This window comes from Nelumbo lutea, chromosome 6 (assembly GCF_056320005.1).
Source record: "Nelumbo lutea isolate HS-2025 chromosome 6, American lotus-T2T, whole genome shotgun sequence".
Classification (NCBI taxonomy): domain Eukaryota; kingdom Viridiplantae; phylum Streptophyta; class Magnoliopsida; order Proteales; family Nelumbonaceae; genus Nelumbo; species Nelumbo lutea.
The window spans coordinates 8,826,256-8,844,273 of NC_142689.1; the positions used below are offsets into that span (position 1 = coordinate 8,826,256).

General features: G+C 39.8%; 1 protein-coding gene across 5 annotated transcripts in view; it reads left to right on the forward strand.

Annotated features, from left to right (window-relative positions):
- LOC148847186 (ARM repeat superfamily protein) overlaps positions 1 to 18,018 on the forward strand; it is a 158,311-nt gene that overhangs the window by 118,478 nt on the left and 21,815 nt on the right. For all 5 annotated transcript variants that reach the window (XR_016101146.1, XR_016101147.1, XM_088951566.1 and 2 more), the window contains exons 42-43: positions 5,891 to 5,991; positions 11,684 to 11,789. Coding sequence is in view for 3 of the 5 variants with exons in the window: in XM_088951566.1 (XP_088807692.1) it covers positions 5,891 to 5,991; positions 11,684 to 11,789 (207 nt within the window). In the remaining 2 variants the exon portion in view is untranslated. The remainder of the gene's footprint in view (positions 1 to 5,890; positions 5,992 to 11,683; positions 11,790 to 18,018) is intronic.

Genomic DNA, 18,018 nt, shown 5'->3' on the forward strand with positions numbered 1-18,018 from the left:
TGATTCGAAGGACAATAGTGTCTACTTAACGGTGAAACTTCCGGTAGTTGTGGATTAGGGTTTGTGGTGTTACAAGTGTGGTTTTCAGCATTTAATATTGCTGAAATTAGTGTGCAGACTTCGGTGAGTAGGGTTTGTGGTGTTGCAGTTCTCAGCATTTATTACTGTTGAAATCAGTGTGCAGATTTCGGTGAAGTGTTTGTGTGTAGTGTGCAATGTGTAGTGCTCAGAATTCAGTGATATGGGAGTTCGGCAATGGCAGATAACAGTGATAGTAAACCTAGTGTCATGATATCTATTGACTACCTGAATGTCCAAATGACCTCCATTAAACTGAATGGAGAGAACTATGTCCCTTGGGCCAAGTTTGTAGAGGTTTTTCTGAAGGCGAAGAAGAAAGTGAAGCACATAAGAGAGGAGAAACCCCCCACTAATTCTCAGGAGTATGAAGACTGGGAACAGGAAGATGCACAGATCATCACATGGTTGTGGAACAGTATGAAACCCAGAATCAGTGTGAACTTCATGTTTCTTGACACAACCAAAGAGGTGTGGGATCATGCTAAGAAACTGCATTCAGTTTAGGATAATACCACTAGGGTATATCAATTGTATCAGGAATACTTCAATCTGCAACAGGGAAATCAGAGCCTTGAGGAGTACTATGCCAGTGTGAGAAATATCCGTAATGAGTTAAACGTCTATCATCCTCTCACTTCTGATGTCAAAGTTCAACAACAGCGAGAGCAGTTTGATGTGACACGGTTTCTGGTGGGGCTGAAGTCTGAGTATGAACCAGTACGAGCCTAGATACTAGGGGGATCTACTCTTCCATCTTTAGAGGAGGTGTTTGTTTGTCTTCGGAGGGCTTCCATTGGATCTATGGATTCTAGTGTCTCAGATAAATCAGCATTTGCAGTATCGAGAGGTCGAGGTGGCAAAAGTGGGACTCGAGGAGCCCAGCCTGGCAGGAGTGGAAGTGGTGGACCTACACATATCCGTGGTGGTGGTCGTACTGGAGGCAAAGATTCAGGGGGAGCTTGTGGAAGAGGATGTGGCTCGAGTCCACGGAAGTGTACTCATTGTGGTTTGGATGGACATACTATTAACTACTGCTATGACTTACATGGTCCTCCCTCGACGTGGGCCAACCATGCCATGACTAGTGACACTAGTTTCAGCTCTAGACAGGAGAACTGGTCAGCTGACCCGATGCCTTCTACTCCCTCAGATGGTCCAGGCAAGGAGATGGTGAGTGTTCCTCGGGATGAGTATGAAAGATTTGTTCAATCCAAGTCGCTGCAGAACACAGCTACCTTTGCACACTCAGGTATGGCTTGTTTGGCATCCACACCCAACCCCTGGATTATTGACTTTGGAGCCTCCGATCACATGACGGGAACTCCAGGTGTGTTATCATCTCTCACCCATTGCTCAACATCACAATCTGTTACCCTTGCTAATGGCTCCACATCATCTATCTGTGGTGTTGGTAATGTTGACCTAGACCCTGTATCCCTATCCTCTGTTTTATTTGTACCTAAGCTTCCATTTAATCTTATGTCTGTTACATTTTACCCCTCTATGTGTGTTTTTCAGGATCTCAAGATGGGGATGAAGATTGGTGGAGGGCATGAAACCGGTGGACTGTATTATCTTGATGGTGGTGGAAGAACGTCAACGGCCCTTCAGTCATCCATTTCTCCTCTCCAGTGGCATTGTAGATTTTGTCATCCTTCGCAGAAAGTGTTGCAGTCCTTAGTCCCTTCATTGAGTCAACTTTCTGTTTTAGATTGTGAGTCATGTCAATTTGGGAAACACCATCGTGTTCCCTTTCGTTCTAGGGTCGATAACCGTGTGTCGAATCTTTTTTCTTTAATTCATTCAGATGTTTGGGGTCCTTATAAAGTGATGCCATATAATGGATACCGATATTTTGTTATTTTTGTTGATGATTGTTCAAGAAATGACGTGGCTCTATTTAATGAAAGAAAGAAGTGAATTATTTGCCATCTTCCAGAAATTTTATGCTGAGATCCACAACCAATTTGGCGTTCACATCAAAATTTTCCGTTCTGATAATGGTCGTGAATACTTGTCTTCATCTTTTCAAGAATACTTGGACCAACATGGCATTATACACCAAACTTCCTGTGCCTACACTCCGCAACAAAATGGGGTTGCTGAGAGAAAGAACCGACATCTTGTAGAAACGGCATGCTCCCTCATGCACCACATGAATGTTCCCAAAACCTTTTGGAGCGATGCAATGCTCACCTCTTGTTTCTTAATTAATCGGATGCCCACGTCTATTCTTGATGGTCGTTCTCCTTTTAGTGTCTTATTCCCCAACATGTCTCCGTTTCCGCTTCCTCCTCGGGTATTTGGGTGTGTCTGCTTCGTTCATAATCTGGGTCCTGGGACTGACAAGTTAGATGCACGTTCCCTGAAGTGTATCTTCCCTGGCTATTCCCGAACTCAGAAAGGGTACAAGTGTTATCATCCCAGTTCTCGTCGTTCCTTGGTATGTGCTGATGTTACATTCTTCGAGTCTACTCCGTTCTTCGTGGGGTCCGATGACGCTGCTTCCTCCACATCACCACCTCCTCTTCCTCTTCCTGTGGCTGATCCACCTCCTCTGGTTCCAGTCATGCCTACGTCCTTGCCTCCGGTGCCACCGTCTGTTGACCGTCCACCCATCCGACACGTGTATACACATCGCCCGCATGTACCGGCTGCAGCTCCTCCGGCTTCATCACCATCGACAGATCCAGCTCCAGCTCCGACACCAGCTTCCGACCTAGATCTTCCTATTGCCTTCCGGAAAGGTAAATGTACCTGCACCCTTCACCCTATTTCCAATTTTGTTTCACTTACTCACCTCTCCGCCTCCCATCGCCAGTTCATCTCTTTGTTATCCTCTGTGGTTGTTCCTAAGGATGTCCAGGAAGCCCTTACCTCTCCAGAGTGGTGTCGTGCTATGGAAGAAGAGCTCTCTGCTCTGCATCATAATCACACTTGGGACCTCACCGCTCTTCCTCTTGGGAAGCAGGCTGTCGGTTGTAAGTGGGTGTATAGTGTTAAGTACTTGCCAGATGGTCGTGTTGAGCGCCTGAAGGCACGGCTGATTGCCAAAGGGTACTCCCAAACCTATGGCATTGACTACACAGTGACATTCTCCCCGGTTGCTAAGATAGGGTCAGTTTGTGTCATCATCTCCCTTGCAGCTATGTATAATTGGCCTCTACATCAGCTAGATATCAAAAATGCCTTTTTGCATGGTGATTTGCTCGAGGAGGTCTACATGGAGCAACCACCAGGGTTTGTTGCTCAGGGGGAGGATGGTAAGGTATGCAGACTTAAGAAGGCTATATATGGACTTAAACAGTCCCCTCGAGCATGGTTTGGTAGGTTCAGTGAGGTGGTCAAGAAGTTTGGTATGAAACAATGCCAAGTTGATCATTCTGTCTTCAGTCTTGACTCTTCGGCAGGAAAAATAATATTGGTGGTGTATGTGGATGATATCGTTGTGACTGGGAATGATAAAATGGGCATTGATAGATTGAAGGCATTCCTATAGGAACACTTTCAGACAAAGGACCTTGGCAAGTTGAAATACTTTTTGGGCATAGAGGTAGCAAGATCTAAGCATGGCATTAATTTGTGTCAGAGGAAATATGTGCTTGATTTACTGGAAGAAACAGGGTTGCTGGGTACTAAACCGACTGAGACACCTATGGAAACAAATACGAGGCTGAGCAGTGATATAGGTGAAGTATTTGAAGACTCTGGCAGATACCGACGACTTGTAGGCAAACTAAACTATCTAACCATTACTCGGCCAGATATTTCATTTGCGGTTAGTGTGGTGAGTCAGTTCATGCAGAAACCTTTGGTCCCACATTGGAATGCAGTGCTAAGGATTGTGAGGTATCTGAAAGGAGCTCCTGGTCGTGGTTTGCTGTACAGGAGTGGTGGAAAACTAGTAGTAGAAGGGTACACTGATGCTGATTGGGCAGGTTCTATGTCTGATAGACAATCTACCATAGGCTATTGCACCTTTCTAGGGGGTAACCTGGTAACGTGGAAAAGTAAGAAGCAAACAGTTGTGGCAAGAAGCAGTGCAGAAGCAAAATATAGGGCCATGGCACATACTGCTTGTGAATTAGTGTGGCTAAGGAACCTTCTACAGGAGATAGGATATGACATCAGTACTCCAATGAAGCTCTATTGTGACAAACAGACAGTGGTTCATATCTCTTCCAATCCGGTGTTTCATGAAAGAACCAAGCACATCGAAGTTGACTGTCATTTTGTGAGAGAGAAGGTGTTGAATGGAGTGATAGAAACTGCATATGTTAGTACGGGAAACCAGTGGGCAGACTTGTTTACAAAAGGTTTGAGTCGGGGGAGAGTGGACTACATATGTAACAAGCTGGGATATATGATATATACTCACCAACTTGAGGGGGAGTGTTAGTGGTGTTAGTAAAGGGGTATTTTGGTCTTTGCACTTGTTGAGAATGTTGATGTGTACTGTTATGTTAGTTCGAGTGCCTCTTACTTAAATAAGGGCACTTAAGTCTTTTCCAATAAGTTAATAATATAATAACAGGTCCGGCCGAATCTAGGGATAAGTTTTTCTCTAATTCGAACCAGACCTTCTTTCTTTTCTCTCTTCTTCTTTTCTCTTCTACTTCTACTTCTTGCTGTTCACTTTACTTTATAGTCAACGAACAAGACAGAATTCTAGGGCAGGTCGAACTTCAACAATTACCAATGTCTAAGCCCCCTTGTTCCTTGCTCTTAGATACCACCTCCTATCTTAACAAATGGTCCTTAGTCTCACCAAGTTCCTATAAGAAGTCCCTCATAATTTTTTCTAGCTTCCTAGAAACACCCACTACAATAAAGTCCTTAGTCTCACTTGCACCACCTCTTGCCAAAACCCCTTCTCCTCAAAACTTCCAAAATAAAGTCCCAATCTACTATATCATATGCCTTTTCTAAATCCAGTTTGCAAATCAGACCTTTCTCCCCTTTTCTCTTCCTATAGTCCACATTACTCATTATCAATCAATGTTTGATCAATGATTTGTCTCCCAAGAACAAAAGCTCCTTCACGTGGGGAAATTAAGAAGGATTGGACCTTTTTTGTCCTCAAGGCCAGCACCTTTGCTATGATTTTGTACATGCTGCCCACCAAGCTAATAGGTCTAAAATCTTTTGGGTGGTTTGCATCCTTGATTTTTGGAATTAATTCAATAAGTAGCATAGCACCCGAATTTATTTTGCCTCTCTCAAAGAATTCCTCAAAACCTCTAAGATGTCCCAACAATCTTGCTAAAATGTCATTGGAAAGCCATCCAGTCCTGGAGATTTTGATCTATCTATCCACTATCCATGGAGAACATCATTTATTTCACTTCTTGAGCCTAAAAGTCATTTCCATTAGCTCCCTATTTCCTACTTGCCACTTCGCCTCTTGTAGCCTCTCTCTCAATCAATGTTTTAAAACACAGAGGCGTGACGCGAGGTGTTCCACTAAACCCTAGAAGGCCATTTTCAGTCATCATCTGTTACAGCACAATTAGCAGGAAGTCGCAAATCTTCTCTTATATGAAAACTTCTGAACTCAAGTAATAGCAGTTAAAAAGTCAATCTTTAATTTTCACCCCACATTTTGTTTGTTTCTTAGAAAATATGATGGCTTTCTTTTCTTTTTTTTTTTTTTTTTTGAGAAATGATGGGCTTTCTTGTCTCTGCACTTTTAAGTTGAAAAGTCATTATGCTTGAATTCCTTTCCCTAAAACATTATGTGAGAGAAGAAATGTGATGGCAGCTTAGTAGTAATACATCAGATACATTTTCTCATGACTTTAATATCCAGGTTCCAGCAATATGCATAAATCTTTGTAAAGCTTTGAATGGACACCAAACATATCAAAGAGAATCTGCAGCAGCTGCATTATCTGAGTTTGTCCGGTATAGGTACATACTAATGATAAAAACTTTTTGCCAATGTTAAATTGATATTTGATTTTTTTCTCTTCTGTTAGTTAGGAATCTGTAGAGGGTAGAAGACATGCACACATACATAGAACACCTGGAGCAGGGTACAAACCGCCTACCAGATTTATGTACTCCAAGAAGTCCACATCAGCACAGAGTTAGTTACAGGTTAACCTGCACAGGGAGTGTAGAACACCCTTTAAGGAAACTTTAAAGGCAATCTAATGAGGAGCTCTCGGCAGAGCACATTCTTCTTCCTGTATCAGTTTGTTAGTAATCTGATTGAGTCGTAACAGATTCTGTTATGGACAATTTACAAGAAACTTGAGTCTGTGATGGGGTACTTTATTTTAGGGTTATTTGAGTTTCTAAATTAGAGAGGCAATTTATTGGTGCAATACTGCAATGGTTTAATGACAGGCTGACAAGCATGAAAATGTGGGTTAGGTCTATATCCACTCCACCTCTGTTAGACCTGGATTTCCAAGATCAGCATTGGATAATGTCTCTTTTGAGTTTTTAAATTAGAATTTTATTATTTTTACAACTTATTTTGGTAAATACAAATTTTTAAAGTTGTTTTCTTTCCACAAATGCATGCCAACCTTTAATGGATCAAAAAAATCTCTTTTTAGAATGCTCTTCAGGATATCTACTTATTTTTGGGGCAATTTCATGTGCTTTAGAGTGTTTAGTAATCTTTATGTTGTCGAATAATTCAGTAACAATTAATAAAATAATAAAAATCTGGTGTTAAAAGAAGATAATAGAAAAGAGATCAAAAAAAATAAAAGAAAGAAGGAAGAGGGGTGAAGATAAAATCAGATGGTGGTGCTCATAATTGGATCCCCCCCCCCCCCAACACTCTTTTGTCTACATGTGGAATATGAAAAAAAAAAAATATATATATATATATATATATATATATAGAAGTGCCCCTAGTAAGGCGGTAATAAAAAAAAGACCTATAAAAAACTAAAATAGGCACATGGCCCAATAACAATATTTGAATATATATATATAGCCTTTCAAAAATTCTATCCAACACATTCAAGACCAAGGTTTAAAATGTCGATGTCGACGGAAATGTCGCTTACCAAAATATAGGACATATGTCGGAAATGTCAAGGGGAAATATTGTAAAAATTAGAGACATTGTGGAAATATTATGAAATATGTGGAAATATGCAAAGATATTTTGTAAAATGATAAAAGAAGCATTAATACATATTTCTAGACAATATCTTATTCCCAACCATTATATAAAGCTACGAAACTAGGATCAATAACAAATTAGTAAATGATGATTTACTGATTTATTATGCATTTTGATGTTTTTACAAGGTTATCTGATATTTTATTTTCTTATTTTTAATTCTGATTTATTATAAATTCTAATATATTTATTTCACACTAGTAAATAGAAATACATTTATTCTGATTTCTTAAATATTAAAGTTATAATACATTATATTTTATTATAAATTTAATAAACTGATTCTCTTTTTTGTAGTATTAAGATTATGATAAATTCTGATTTCTTATAAAACTTAATGAATTTATTATGATTTTTAATACTAAATTTATAATAAATTATGATTTAGTATAAAATTTATTAAATTTATTCTGATTTTTTATATTAAATGTAAAATATGGTTTATTATAAAATTTAATACATTTTATGATTTTAATAAATATTTTAAAAAATACTAACTAGTTAATATTTTATTACTTGAATTTAATGACCAAAGAATTCATGACCAAAGAATCACTCCCCCTATCTTGTAATTTTCAGATCTGATATCCCTCCAGCGTTAAACTGGATGTCTGAGCTCTCCCCATCAATGTACTATCCCCCTGAATTCGAATATAGGGTACAAATAGTAGCATTAAACTGTGTGGTAACCCTGGCATGAAAATGTTTGAACACAAAGAACACTTCTGATTTATTACAGAGAAAATATATTCAAGTGTAATGTATATGTTCATCAATTAAGGAAATAAAATATCTAAATCCCATTTTGGAAATCACAAGAGATGACCAATCATCACCATGCAATAACTGAAATGGAGCAATAGCATGTATATAAGTAGGAAATGGTAAAATATGAGCTTTACTTAAGCAACTAGACATGCAGATTTTATCAACATTCCTTGAAACAAAAGTAGATACAGGTAAACAACCAGATGAAATAAGTGAATCAAGATTCCTGCAAAAGGATGGCCTAAATGATGGTGCCAAATGTTCCAATCATTATTACAAGACAAAAAAGTAGTAGAAAGTAAGCAAGAAGAACTAGTAGCAGGAGAGATTGGCTTCTTCTCAAAATCCATGTAAATAACTATCCCAGTCTACGCCCCTTCCCCTTCACCTCCCCAGTGTATTGATCTTGTATCAAACAACCATCGTGTGAGAAAGTGGCAGCATTACCATGTTCAACATGCTGACAAATAGATATTAAATTGGAAGTAAGTTTAGGAAAAAAACAAAGTTTGAGGCAATTTGTAAGGTGGAGAGTGAGAGGTAGATAAAGATCATTACAACCAACAATATCAAGCTTCTCACCATTGGCTATAACAATATGCTTATTAGACGGGAGGAGATAAGAAGACTGACCACAAGTGGTCCCTGTCATATGGTTGGAGGCACCAGAACTATGATCTAGAAATGACTAGGAGATGCACAATGATAGGTACACCAATGACTCACCAGAAAAGCCAAAAGTAAAAAAGGCAAAGGAACTGAGGCATCAACTGTCGAATCTTCTCTCCAATCATAACACTAGAAGCATCTCCCTTTGGTGGAGCAATGGAGGATGATGGATCATCTGGTCCTTCAATTGAAGTCTGATAGGCCTTGTGTTGGTTCTTCCCTCCAGAATAATTTCCTTTTGAGGTTGAGTGCAACATTTTGTGATAATATATGTCCATGCTTCTTACAATAGGTACACATTCTTCTCCCTGTAGTGAGACACCACATGACCAAAGTCCTTACATTCATAACATTGCACCTTGGGCAAGTCCTTAGGTTTGGACTTGTTTTCCACCAGAAACATGGTCTCCACTCCATCATTTTTAGCATTCACTACTAAGTAACCATTCTGGTTTCTTCCCAAAATAGCTTACCAAGAATAGTATCAAGAGAAAGTACAGTACAGTATCTCTACACAAAATGTTTGACCTTATTACCTCATATTCAGGTCAGAGATGCATTAGGAAATGCATCATTTTCTTCCTATCAAAGTGTTCCTTTAGAGCCTTAATACAACACACTGATGATATCTCTACCATGTGGACTAATCCATATTCTGTCCAGAGATTAATGAAATCAGCATAACACCTAGATTTTCATTTCACCCTGACTATACAATAAGATTTCTATCTCGTTTTGATACTGTCTTGAGAAATTTGATTGCTAATAGACCTTCTCCAGATAATCATACATCTCCTTGGTTGTCCAGAGACCCCGTCATGGGAATGGTAATATCTGTAGTAACTGAACTGGCAATCCAAGATATGATTTGGGCATTGTTAATCCTCCAAATTTGTAGTCCCTTTGCATTAGTTTTATCAGGATTGGTGGTTGTACCATTAATGTGCCCCCACAACAATCCAAAAAAGGAAGTAGCAAAAGAAAGCTGAAAACCTTTCAACAATCCAAAAAAGGAAGGTCCACAGATAGGCCAGACTAAAGAAGGGATCAAAACCCTAGCAAAATAAATTGGATCTTCACCAAAATTTATAGGCTGAAAGAACAGCCTAGGGCGATGCAGAGTCTAAAGTTTCAGCCCTAACAGATCAACCAATTGAAAGAAACAAGTACATTACCAATCTGAATGGTGTCTTTCTCTAGGAAACAGAACTTTCTTGTTCAGATTGAAACTGCTTCAAGAACATCCCAATAATAGATGCAAAAGGTCGATGTTGAATCCTTGTTTGAGGCTCAAATAACAGAGAACTAGTTCTAAGATCAAAGGAGTGAGAATCAAACCTACTCTAATACCATGTTGGTGCAGTTCAAACTAGGAAAGATGAGCAAATTTGGTGTGTCTAATGAACCAACTACACCAAGGAAAAGATATTTATATAAAGAAGTAAAAGGGCAATTCTGTCTATAAGTTACTAGAAGTAATAGTACACAATAAAAGAATAAAAGAATATGTATAGCAAGCAAAGTAAAATTGCAACTTTAACCCTCACTGTCCTTGTCTCTACAAAAATAGCCAATAGTTGAAATTCTATTACTACTTGCAACGTGTTACCGTCCTAAATATTAAAGTGCTTGGCTTGACATGTTCCATCAATCTTAAGGCTTTTGGCATATTGGTCAAGCATACAACATTTGGTATAAGAGCCTACCACCACATCTCAAGTTCAAATCACAGAGAGGGTTACCTAGAGAAAAGTGAAAGCTACCATAGAAAGGGCTACCTGAGCAGAGTGAAAGCCGCCAAAGGGAAATGGTTACTTGCTGCTAGTGTGAGCTGTCGTGGAGAGGGATACCTACCACTAAAGTGAGAGCTACCCAGAGTGAAGCCACCAAGATGTCGGCTGCAGAAGTGTGGTGGTACCAAATGTTGGCATATTGTCCGGCTCTGATACCAAATGTTGTGTACTTGAACAATACGCCAAAAGTTTTAAGACTGATGGAACGTGCCAAGCAAATCACTTTTACATTTAGGACCATAACACAACACTTAACGTTATGGAAATAATTCTATATAAGGTCCATGATATTTGCTTGAAAGGGTAACAACAAGATTGAAAATTAAAAATTTCCCTTTGGTTTATTTTCTTTGTTTGTAATACTTAAGAACCTGTCGTCTTCCATACACAATTCTTTAAAAGAGGGTGTAATGCATCTAATTATATTTTGTTCTGTGTTCTTAACTTACTCTTTATCCCCCATTATGTGTTACAGGTTTGCTCATCCTAGGCTATCCTATGTCAATGGGCTAGTGAAACATCATGCATCATGTTTTAGTATTTTAATCATTATTACATATTTAGATTGAGTACCTACACAAAAAAGGTGAAGAAATGGAAAAGGAAAAGAAAAATTGTAAAAGGATTTATCAAGCTTCCCTTCACATGCCTTCCCAACAAATTTTCAAGATATGCAAAACTACTCTAGGCAACCACAAGGAAAGTTGTTAAGAATTAAAAGAAAAAAAAATGAAGACCTCTAGAAAATTAAATGATTTGTGCTGAACATGGATGAAACATTTTGGCTCAGTTTGGGAAGAGTGCAAATACAAATATGCATAGTACAAAACCTTGTATTTGCACTGTACATATTTGTATTGTAACTATATGTTTGTATTTGCACTCTTCCCAAACTGAGCCTTCAGGTCTTCTTCCCTTGTGTTTCATCTCATGTTCATGTAATAATACTACAAAAAAAAAAATTCATAGTTTCAATCTCTTACCTGTCAAACCTTTTACATTCCAAGGAGGTAACAAAAATAGGTTAGTAGTTACATCCAAAAACAAATAGGATTGCTTTCCATTTTTTATGCCACAATTACACACATTTCCAAGAATTGGGTGAAATGAGTTTAATCCTTTGTTTTACTTAATTTAGTGTGTTTACCGAAAAGGATGTACTTAGATTTGGGTTTGGACTCACAGTTTTCTTCATTTGTACTGACAAAGATTCTCAATTATGCAGTGATAGAGTTGGTTCCTTATTGGAACAGTTAGTTGAAGCCATGTGTCGACATGTTTCAGATGAGTCACCTACCGTAAGACGTTTGTGCCTAAGAGGGCTTGTGCAGGTTCTTTTTTTTAATATCTTAAATAGATGTTACATTGATTCATATGTTTTGAGGATTAGTCATATTGTTGAATTTTAAAAATTTTAAAAAAGAAGTTAAAATAAAGCTCGATGTTTACAGATTACCTCTTACACGGGTGATTTGATTCTTAAAAAATATGCATTCTATATCTTTATCCATCCTGAAAATGCAGCCTTTTATGCTCTGTTTTATTTTTTAGGCAGTTATTAAATTTTGAGAAACAGGACCTATGGATAGTTCCAAGGCCCCAATAAATTCATGACCCACCATTGGCTATGTCCAACTAAATCATTAATGTGATTAACTATGAGAGGTCTTAAACTAATAAAAATTATGGCAAGAGCAAGAAGCAGAAGAGAAGAGAGGAGAGAAATTGAGGCTCAAAAAACTAGGCTGATGGTGCCTTGTATATTACTTATAATACAGCGGCTGTACATAAATGGAATTCATCTTAGCCATTCTTGATGTCTAACTGGCAAAGACTCCAATCTAATGAAAGGAAAATATGAATGGAACTCATCTTAGCCATTAGTGCAAAATTCTCAGCATAATCTACTCCATACACCTATGTGAATCCTTTTCCAACTAGCATTGTCTTACACTTTTCCATGGCCCCATTTGCCTGATGCTTCACTAAGAACACCCAAGTATTGTTTTTATGGAGAGTCTTATCCCCACATTGGTGTGTTCTCTGCAAAAGCCAATGGTGAGACATGCTAACACTTATTAACCTCCTGCCTTTTTGTTAAATATATTTGGGAATGGTTTCTCTCTTTGTTCGGATGTAGGTAGACTCCCCCACCAAATGTGCAAAGCCTGTTTGCCTCTACAGCATTTGGTGAGTGTATAAGAGTGGCTGTTTACTGGACCATTTGGGAAGAAAGGAACTTGAGAATTTTTTTTTCAGGTAAGGAAGAGTAGAGGAGTAATTACTGAAGCCATCATCATTAGAGTGATTCATTGGTTAAAGTCTTCGGAATTATTTGATGATGTAACAAGTTCTGATTTGTTTAGAAGCTGGAAAGAAGTGTCAGATTCAGCCCCTTTTAAGGCTGTCACAAATCCCAGTTGGTCTCCACCAGCTAATGGTTTATTCAAACTTAACTTTGATGGCAGTAGTGTAGAGAAGCTGCGCCCTTAAGCACTGAAGGTGTATTCAGAAATGAGGAGGGGAAAATAATTGCTCTTCTCAAGTCCAATAGGTGTAGAAGACTCTTTTAAGGGCTGAGATTATGGCTGTAATGGAAGGTCTGCAGAAGGCCAAGGATATGAGCATTAGAAAGTTGGCTATTGAAGGTGACTCCAATCCGGTGCTGGGATGGCTGCAAAAGGAGGAAGCCGGTTTTTGGATTTATAACAATGAGAGAAATAGATTCAAATGGCCGACACAAGTCATGGAAGTAAGATTGCACTGGGTCAAGAGAAGTGTTAATTCTTTTGCTGATGAATTGGCAAAACAAGAGGCAGCTAGAGATCAATTGTTTTGGGCTCAATTGTAACTTGGTTGAAAGGTCAAGGGGGAGAGTTAAGAGGGATTATTTCTCCCTTTGCTTCTCTGTACTTGTTTTTCCTTAATTTAATAAATTTCAAAGTTATTGATATACCAATGACAAACAAAGGTACGAAACAAAGGGGAAACTTTATCATAAGACATGAAGTGAGAAATGAGATGTTTGGTGGTGCAAAATAAAACAGCCTGACATTTGGTAATAAGAATGTCAAGATCATCAAAGATCATCAACAGGCACGTCAATAGAAATAAAGCTGTGAACATCGGGAAAATGACCCCAGCAGTTCACTTCATGGCCGAATATATGGAGTCGCCACCGATACCGATTTAAGTTTCATGAAATCATTTAAAATGAACAATGACTCCATACCGATCAGACAGGACAAGGTCATTCTGGGTAAGTTGAGAAAGAGAGGGAAGGGATTAGGCACCCCTCTCTCTGGTCAGTGTGAATAATGGATTTCCCTTCTCTGCTTACATTCGAATTAGAGCTAAAAACCCGTGTTTTCTGACAATAAGGAGGGATATTAAGAACGCTCCCTTATCCTCCAGTCCAGCCCCCTTTTGGACACAGGGGCCTGAGCAAAAGGGTAGGAAACCCTACCCCTTTTCTATCAGAACCCCCACCTTCGGACTTAGTTGGCTGGCATGAAGGATCGAAGGAATGTATCAATCCCCACAAACATCCGAAAACACCACTGTTCTCGCAGTTGCAGATAAGATACAAAAGATACAAATAGAAAATAAAGAACAAAAAACAGAAAGAAACTGAACCAAACCAAATATAGATATCTGAGGGTGAGGTAAGGTCGTTACCTCAATGTAGCCTTAAAATAAGCGTTGAATGCTGCTGGGTATCGTCGAAACAGAAGCCAAATGAATGGAAGATTGGTCGCCTGATAACTATATCGAACTATCAGATTTTGACTGATTGAAACGGTGGTGCAGAGGGAAAAACGAATGTAAGATGGGATCGGTGATGGACCGGTAATCCAAAAAGTGTGGAAAGGAGAAGAGATGAGGAGAAGGGTGAGATTGGTACAAAAATGACGAGAATATAAAGGGAGATGTGAGTGGTTGTTGCTGGTTGGGTTCAAACCCGCCATTGCAACTAGCTACAGCAGCGAGAGAGAGGCTTGAAATGCGGTCTGAGAAAACCCCCCTTAGCACAACCCCTCTCTTTCTCTCTCTCTCTCTCTCTCAAATCGTCTCTTCTCTCGCCTGAACTGAGAGACCCTCTACTTGAGAGTCTCTGTCTGCTCCTAGCACAGCCTCTCAAAAGGAAACCACCAGAGCCCTCTCCCCTCTTATGCTCTCTCTCTCTCTCTGACTTTCTCCCTCTCTTTCTGAGTTTTCTCTCTATCTCAGCCTCTCGATTTCCCCCTCCCTTATACGCTCTCTCTCTCTCTGACTTTCTCAGTTCAGCATCTCCTCCAAAAGGAAGGCACCGAGAGACTCTCCCTTCCAAACTCCCCCCTTCGACCCCTTTCTCTCCTTGGGATGGGTGCCTCTTATTTATAATAGGAGGGAGGTTTCAAAAAAAAATCCTTCTTGATAGTGTAGCCGGCCAGAGATAGGTGGAAGAGGAGAGAAGAGAAGAGAAGAGAGGAGAAGAGAAGAGAGGAGAGAAGAGAGAAGGTTTGCAATGTAACAGTACTGGCGGCGCCAGTGTTTATTTTACTATATATAGGGCGACAAAAATAACAAGGGAAAAGACCCTTGTGCCCCTGAGTACAATAACAGACATAACAGAAATAAAAAAACGAAATAAAAAACACTTTAATTAGACAAACATGCCCTAACAACTGCAACTAAGTTATTTTAACATTATTCCAACACTCCCCTCAAGTCGGAGCATAGATGTCAATCATGCCCAACTTGTCACACAAATCTTTGTGCCGCACATGATGAAGACCTTTGGTGAAGATATCTGCAAGTTGCTCTTCCAAGTTGACATATGGTGTGCACACTTCTCCACTTTCAAGTTTCTCTCTGATAAAATGCTTGTCCACTTCAATGTGTTTCGTCCTATCATGCAGAATCGGATTAGCAGCAATATTGATGGCTACTTTATTGTCACAGTAGAGTGACGTAGGATTGCTTACTGCGAAACCCAGTTCACCTAACAGATTTCTTATCCACATGATTTCTGCAACCCCATGAGCCATCGCTCTATACTCTGCTCCAGCACTGGATCTAGCCACCACACTTTGTTTTTTGCTTCTCCATGTGACAAGGTTTCCTCCTACAAAGGCACAATAACCACTGGTAGACTTTCGGTCATTGACTGCTCCTGCCCAATCTGCATCAGTATATACTTCCACTTTTAAGTGACTGTGTTTTTGGAACAACAAACCAGCTCCAGGAAACTTCTTGAGATATCTCAAGATCCTCTCTACAGCCTCAAAGTGAGTTGTCATCGAGCTGTGCATGAATTGACTAAGGACACCCACTGCATAGGCGATATCAGGCCTGGTCATAGACAAATACAAAAGTCTCCCCACGAGTCTCTGGAACATCTTTACATCTTTCAAAAACTCTCCCTGACTGTCTCCTAGATGGTGATTAGGTTCAATAGGTGAATCAGATGGTTTTACCCCCAACTTGCCTGTATCTTCTAGTAGATCTAGTACATACTTTCGTTGGGAAATAAAGATGCCCTTGTGAGAGCGGGCAACTTCAATTCCAAGAAAGTATCGTAAGGGGCCTAGATCCTTCACCTCAAATTTAGTGGCTAAGAATTTTTTTAGTCTCTGGATTTCAGCCTCCCAATCTCCTGTGATCACTATGTCATCCACATACACAATAAGAGATGCAATTTTACCTTCACCTCCTTTTACAAACAAGGTATGATCTGACTGGCATTGTTTGAATCCCATTTGTTGGATTGCTACATGGAACTTACTAAACCAAGCCCGAGGTGATTGTTTCAATCCATATAGGAACTTTTTCAACCTGCACACCTTTTGTTCACTGCCTTTGGCACAGAACCCTGGGGGTTGGGTCATGTACACCTCCTCTTCCAAGTCACCATTCAAGAAGGCATTCTTGATGTCCAATTGGTGAAGATCCCAGTCAAGATTTGCCGCCAAGGAAAGGAGAATCCGGATGGAGTTCATCTTCACTACAGGAGCAAAAGTCTCTGCATAGTCCACTCCATATACCTGTGTGAAGCCTCTTGCTACCAGTCTAGCCTTGTACCTTTCAACAATTCCATCAGCTTTGTGTTTCACTATGAACACCCACTTGCACCCCACTGGTTCCTTCCCCTCAGGAAGATCTACCAACTCCCACATACCATTTTTGTGTAAGGCATCAATTTCTTCCTACATTGCATCTGTCCATTCAGGTTCTGACAAAGCTTCTGCCACGGTCTTAGGGATGGGAACATTATCCACAGAGGAGAAAAAGGCACGGTACGAAGGTGAAACATGCTCATAGGACACAAAGGTAGAGATAGGATGATTAGTGGTACAAGATCTAACACCCTTTCTCTTAGCAATAGGAATATTAAGATCATTGGGGACATGTGAATCAACATTTAAAGGAGCAATGGGAGCAAGTGTACCTGGCTGATGAGACGGATCTGCCTCGGGTGAATCCGATGATGTTGGTTGCATAGTGTCCGGCTCCACGGCTCTTGAACTCTGTTAGCTCTTATGACGACAATGGAAAACCCGGAACGGAGGAGGATCGGGTAAAGGAGGTAGTTGAATCTGAGTCGTTGCCTATTTCTCCTCAACCCTACTCTCCCCCTAAGGAGAAACCGAGAAGAACGGTTGACTCTCAAAGAATGAGACATCAATGGAAACATAGTACTTGCGGGCAATGGGATCATAACAACGATACCCCTTCTGAGATGAGGGGTAACCAAGAAAAACACAAGGAATAGCCTGGGGGTCAAGTTTACCACGAGTAGGTGATAGGTTGTGGACAAAACGACACCCAAAAACACGCATCGGAATGGTGGACAGCGGGGCTGTAGGGAACAGGAGCTGATGTGGGGCCTTATACTCTAGTAGCCGAGAGGGCATGCGATTGATGATATATGTCGCACACAATACTGCATCCATCCAGAATTGTTTTGGCACATTCATATGAATCAGCAAGCCACGAGCAACTTCGAGAAGGTGACAATTTTTTCGTTCAGCCACACCATTTTGTTGGGGTGTCTTGGCACAAGAGCTTCGCTGAAGTGACCCACTCAAAGCAAAGAACTTCGTGAGATCACTATGGAAATATTCCTTTGCATTGTCCGACTGGAAAATATGAATTTCCGTTTGGAACTAAGTGAACACCATGCGTTGAAAATCTTTCACAATTTGTGGCACTTCATCTCGAGATCGCATAGGGTAAACCCAAGTGTATCGAGAATAATCATCAATCAAAGTAACAAAATACTTATAACCAGCCACAGTAGGTAGAGTAACAGGGCCCCAAACATCAGAATAAACAATATGAAATGGAAATTCAGATCTTTTATTTCTTAAAGGTAAAGAACTTCTACAATGCTTACTCAACTGACAAGTTTGACACTGTAACTGACTCACTGACAAGGACTCAAACAACTTTGGGAACATAACTTTTAACGACTCAAAAGAAAGATGACCTAAACGACTATGCCATAAATAGGCCTGACTCTCACTCGACGAACTTGTGGACTCAGTCGCCACTAGACCAGCATTATTCTCCAACACG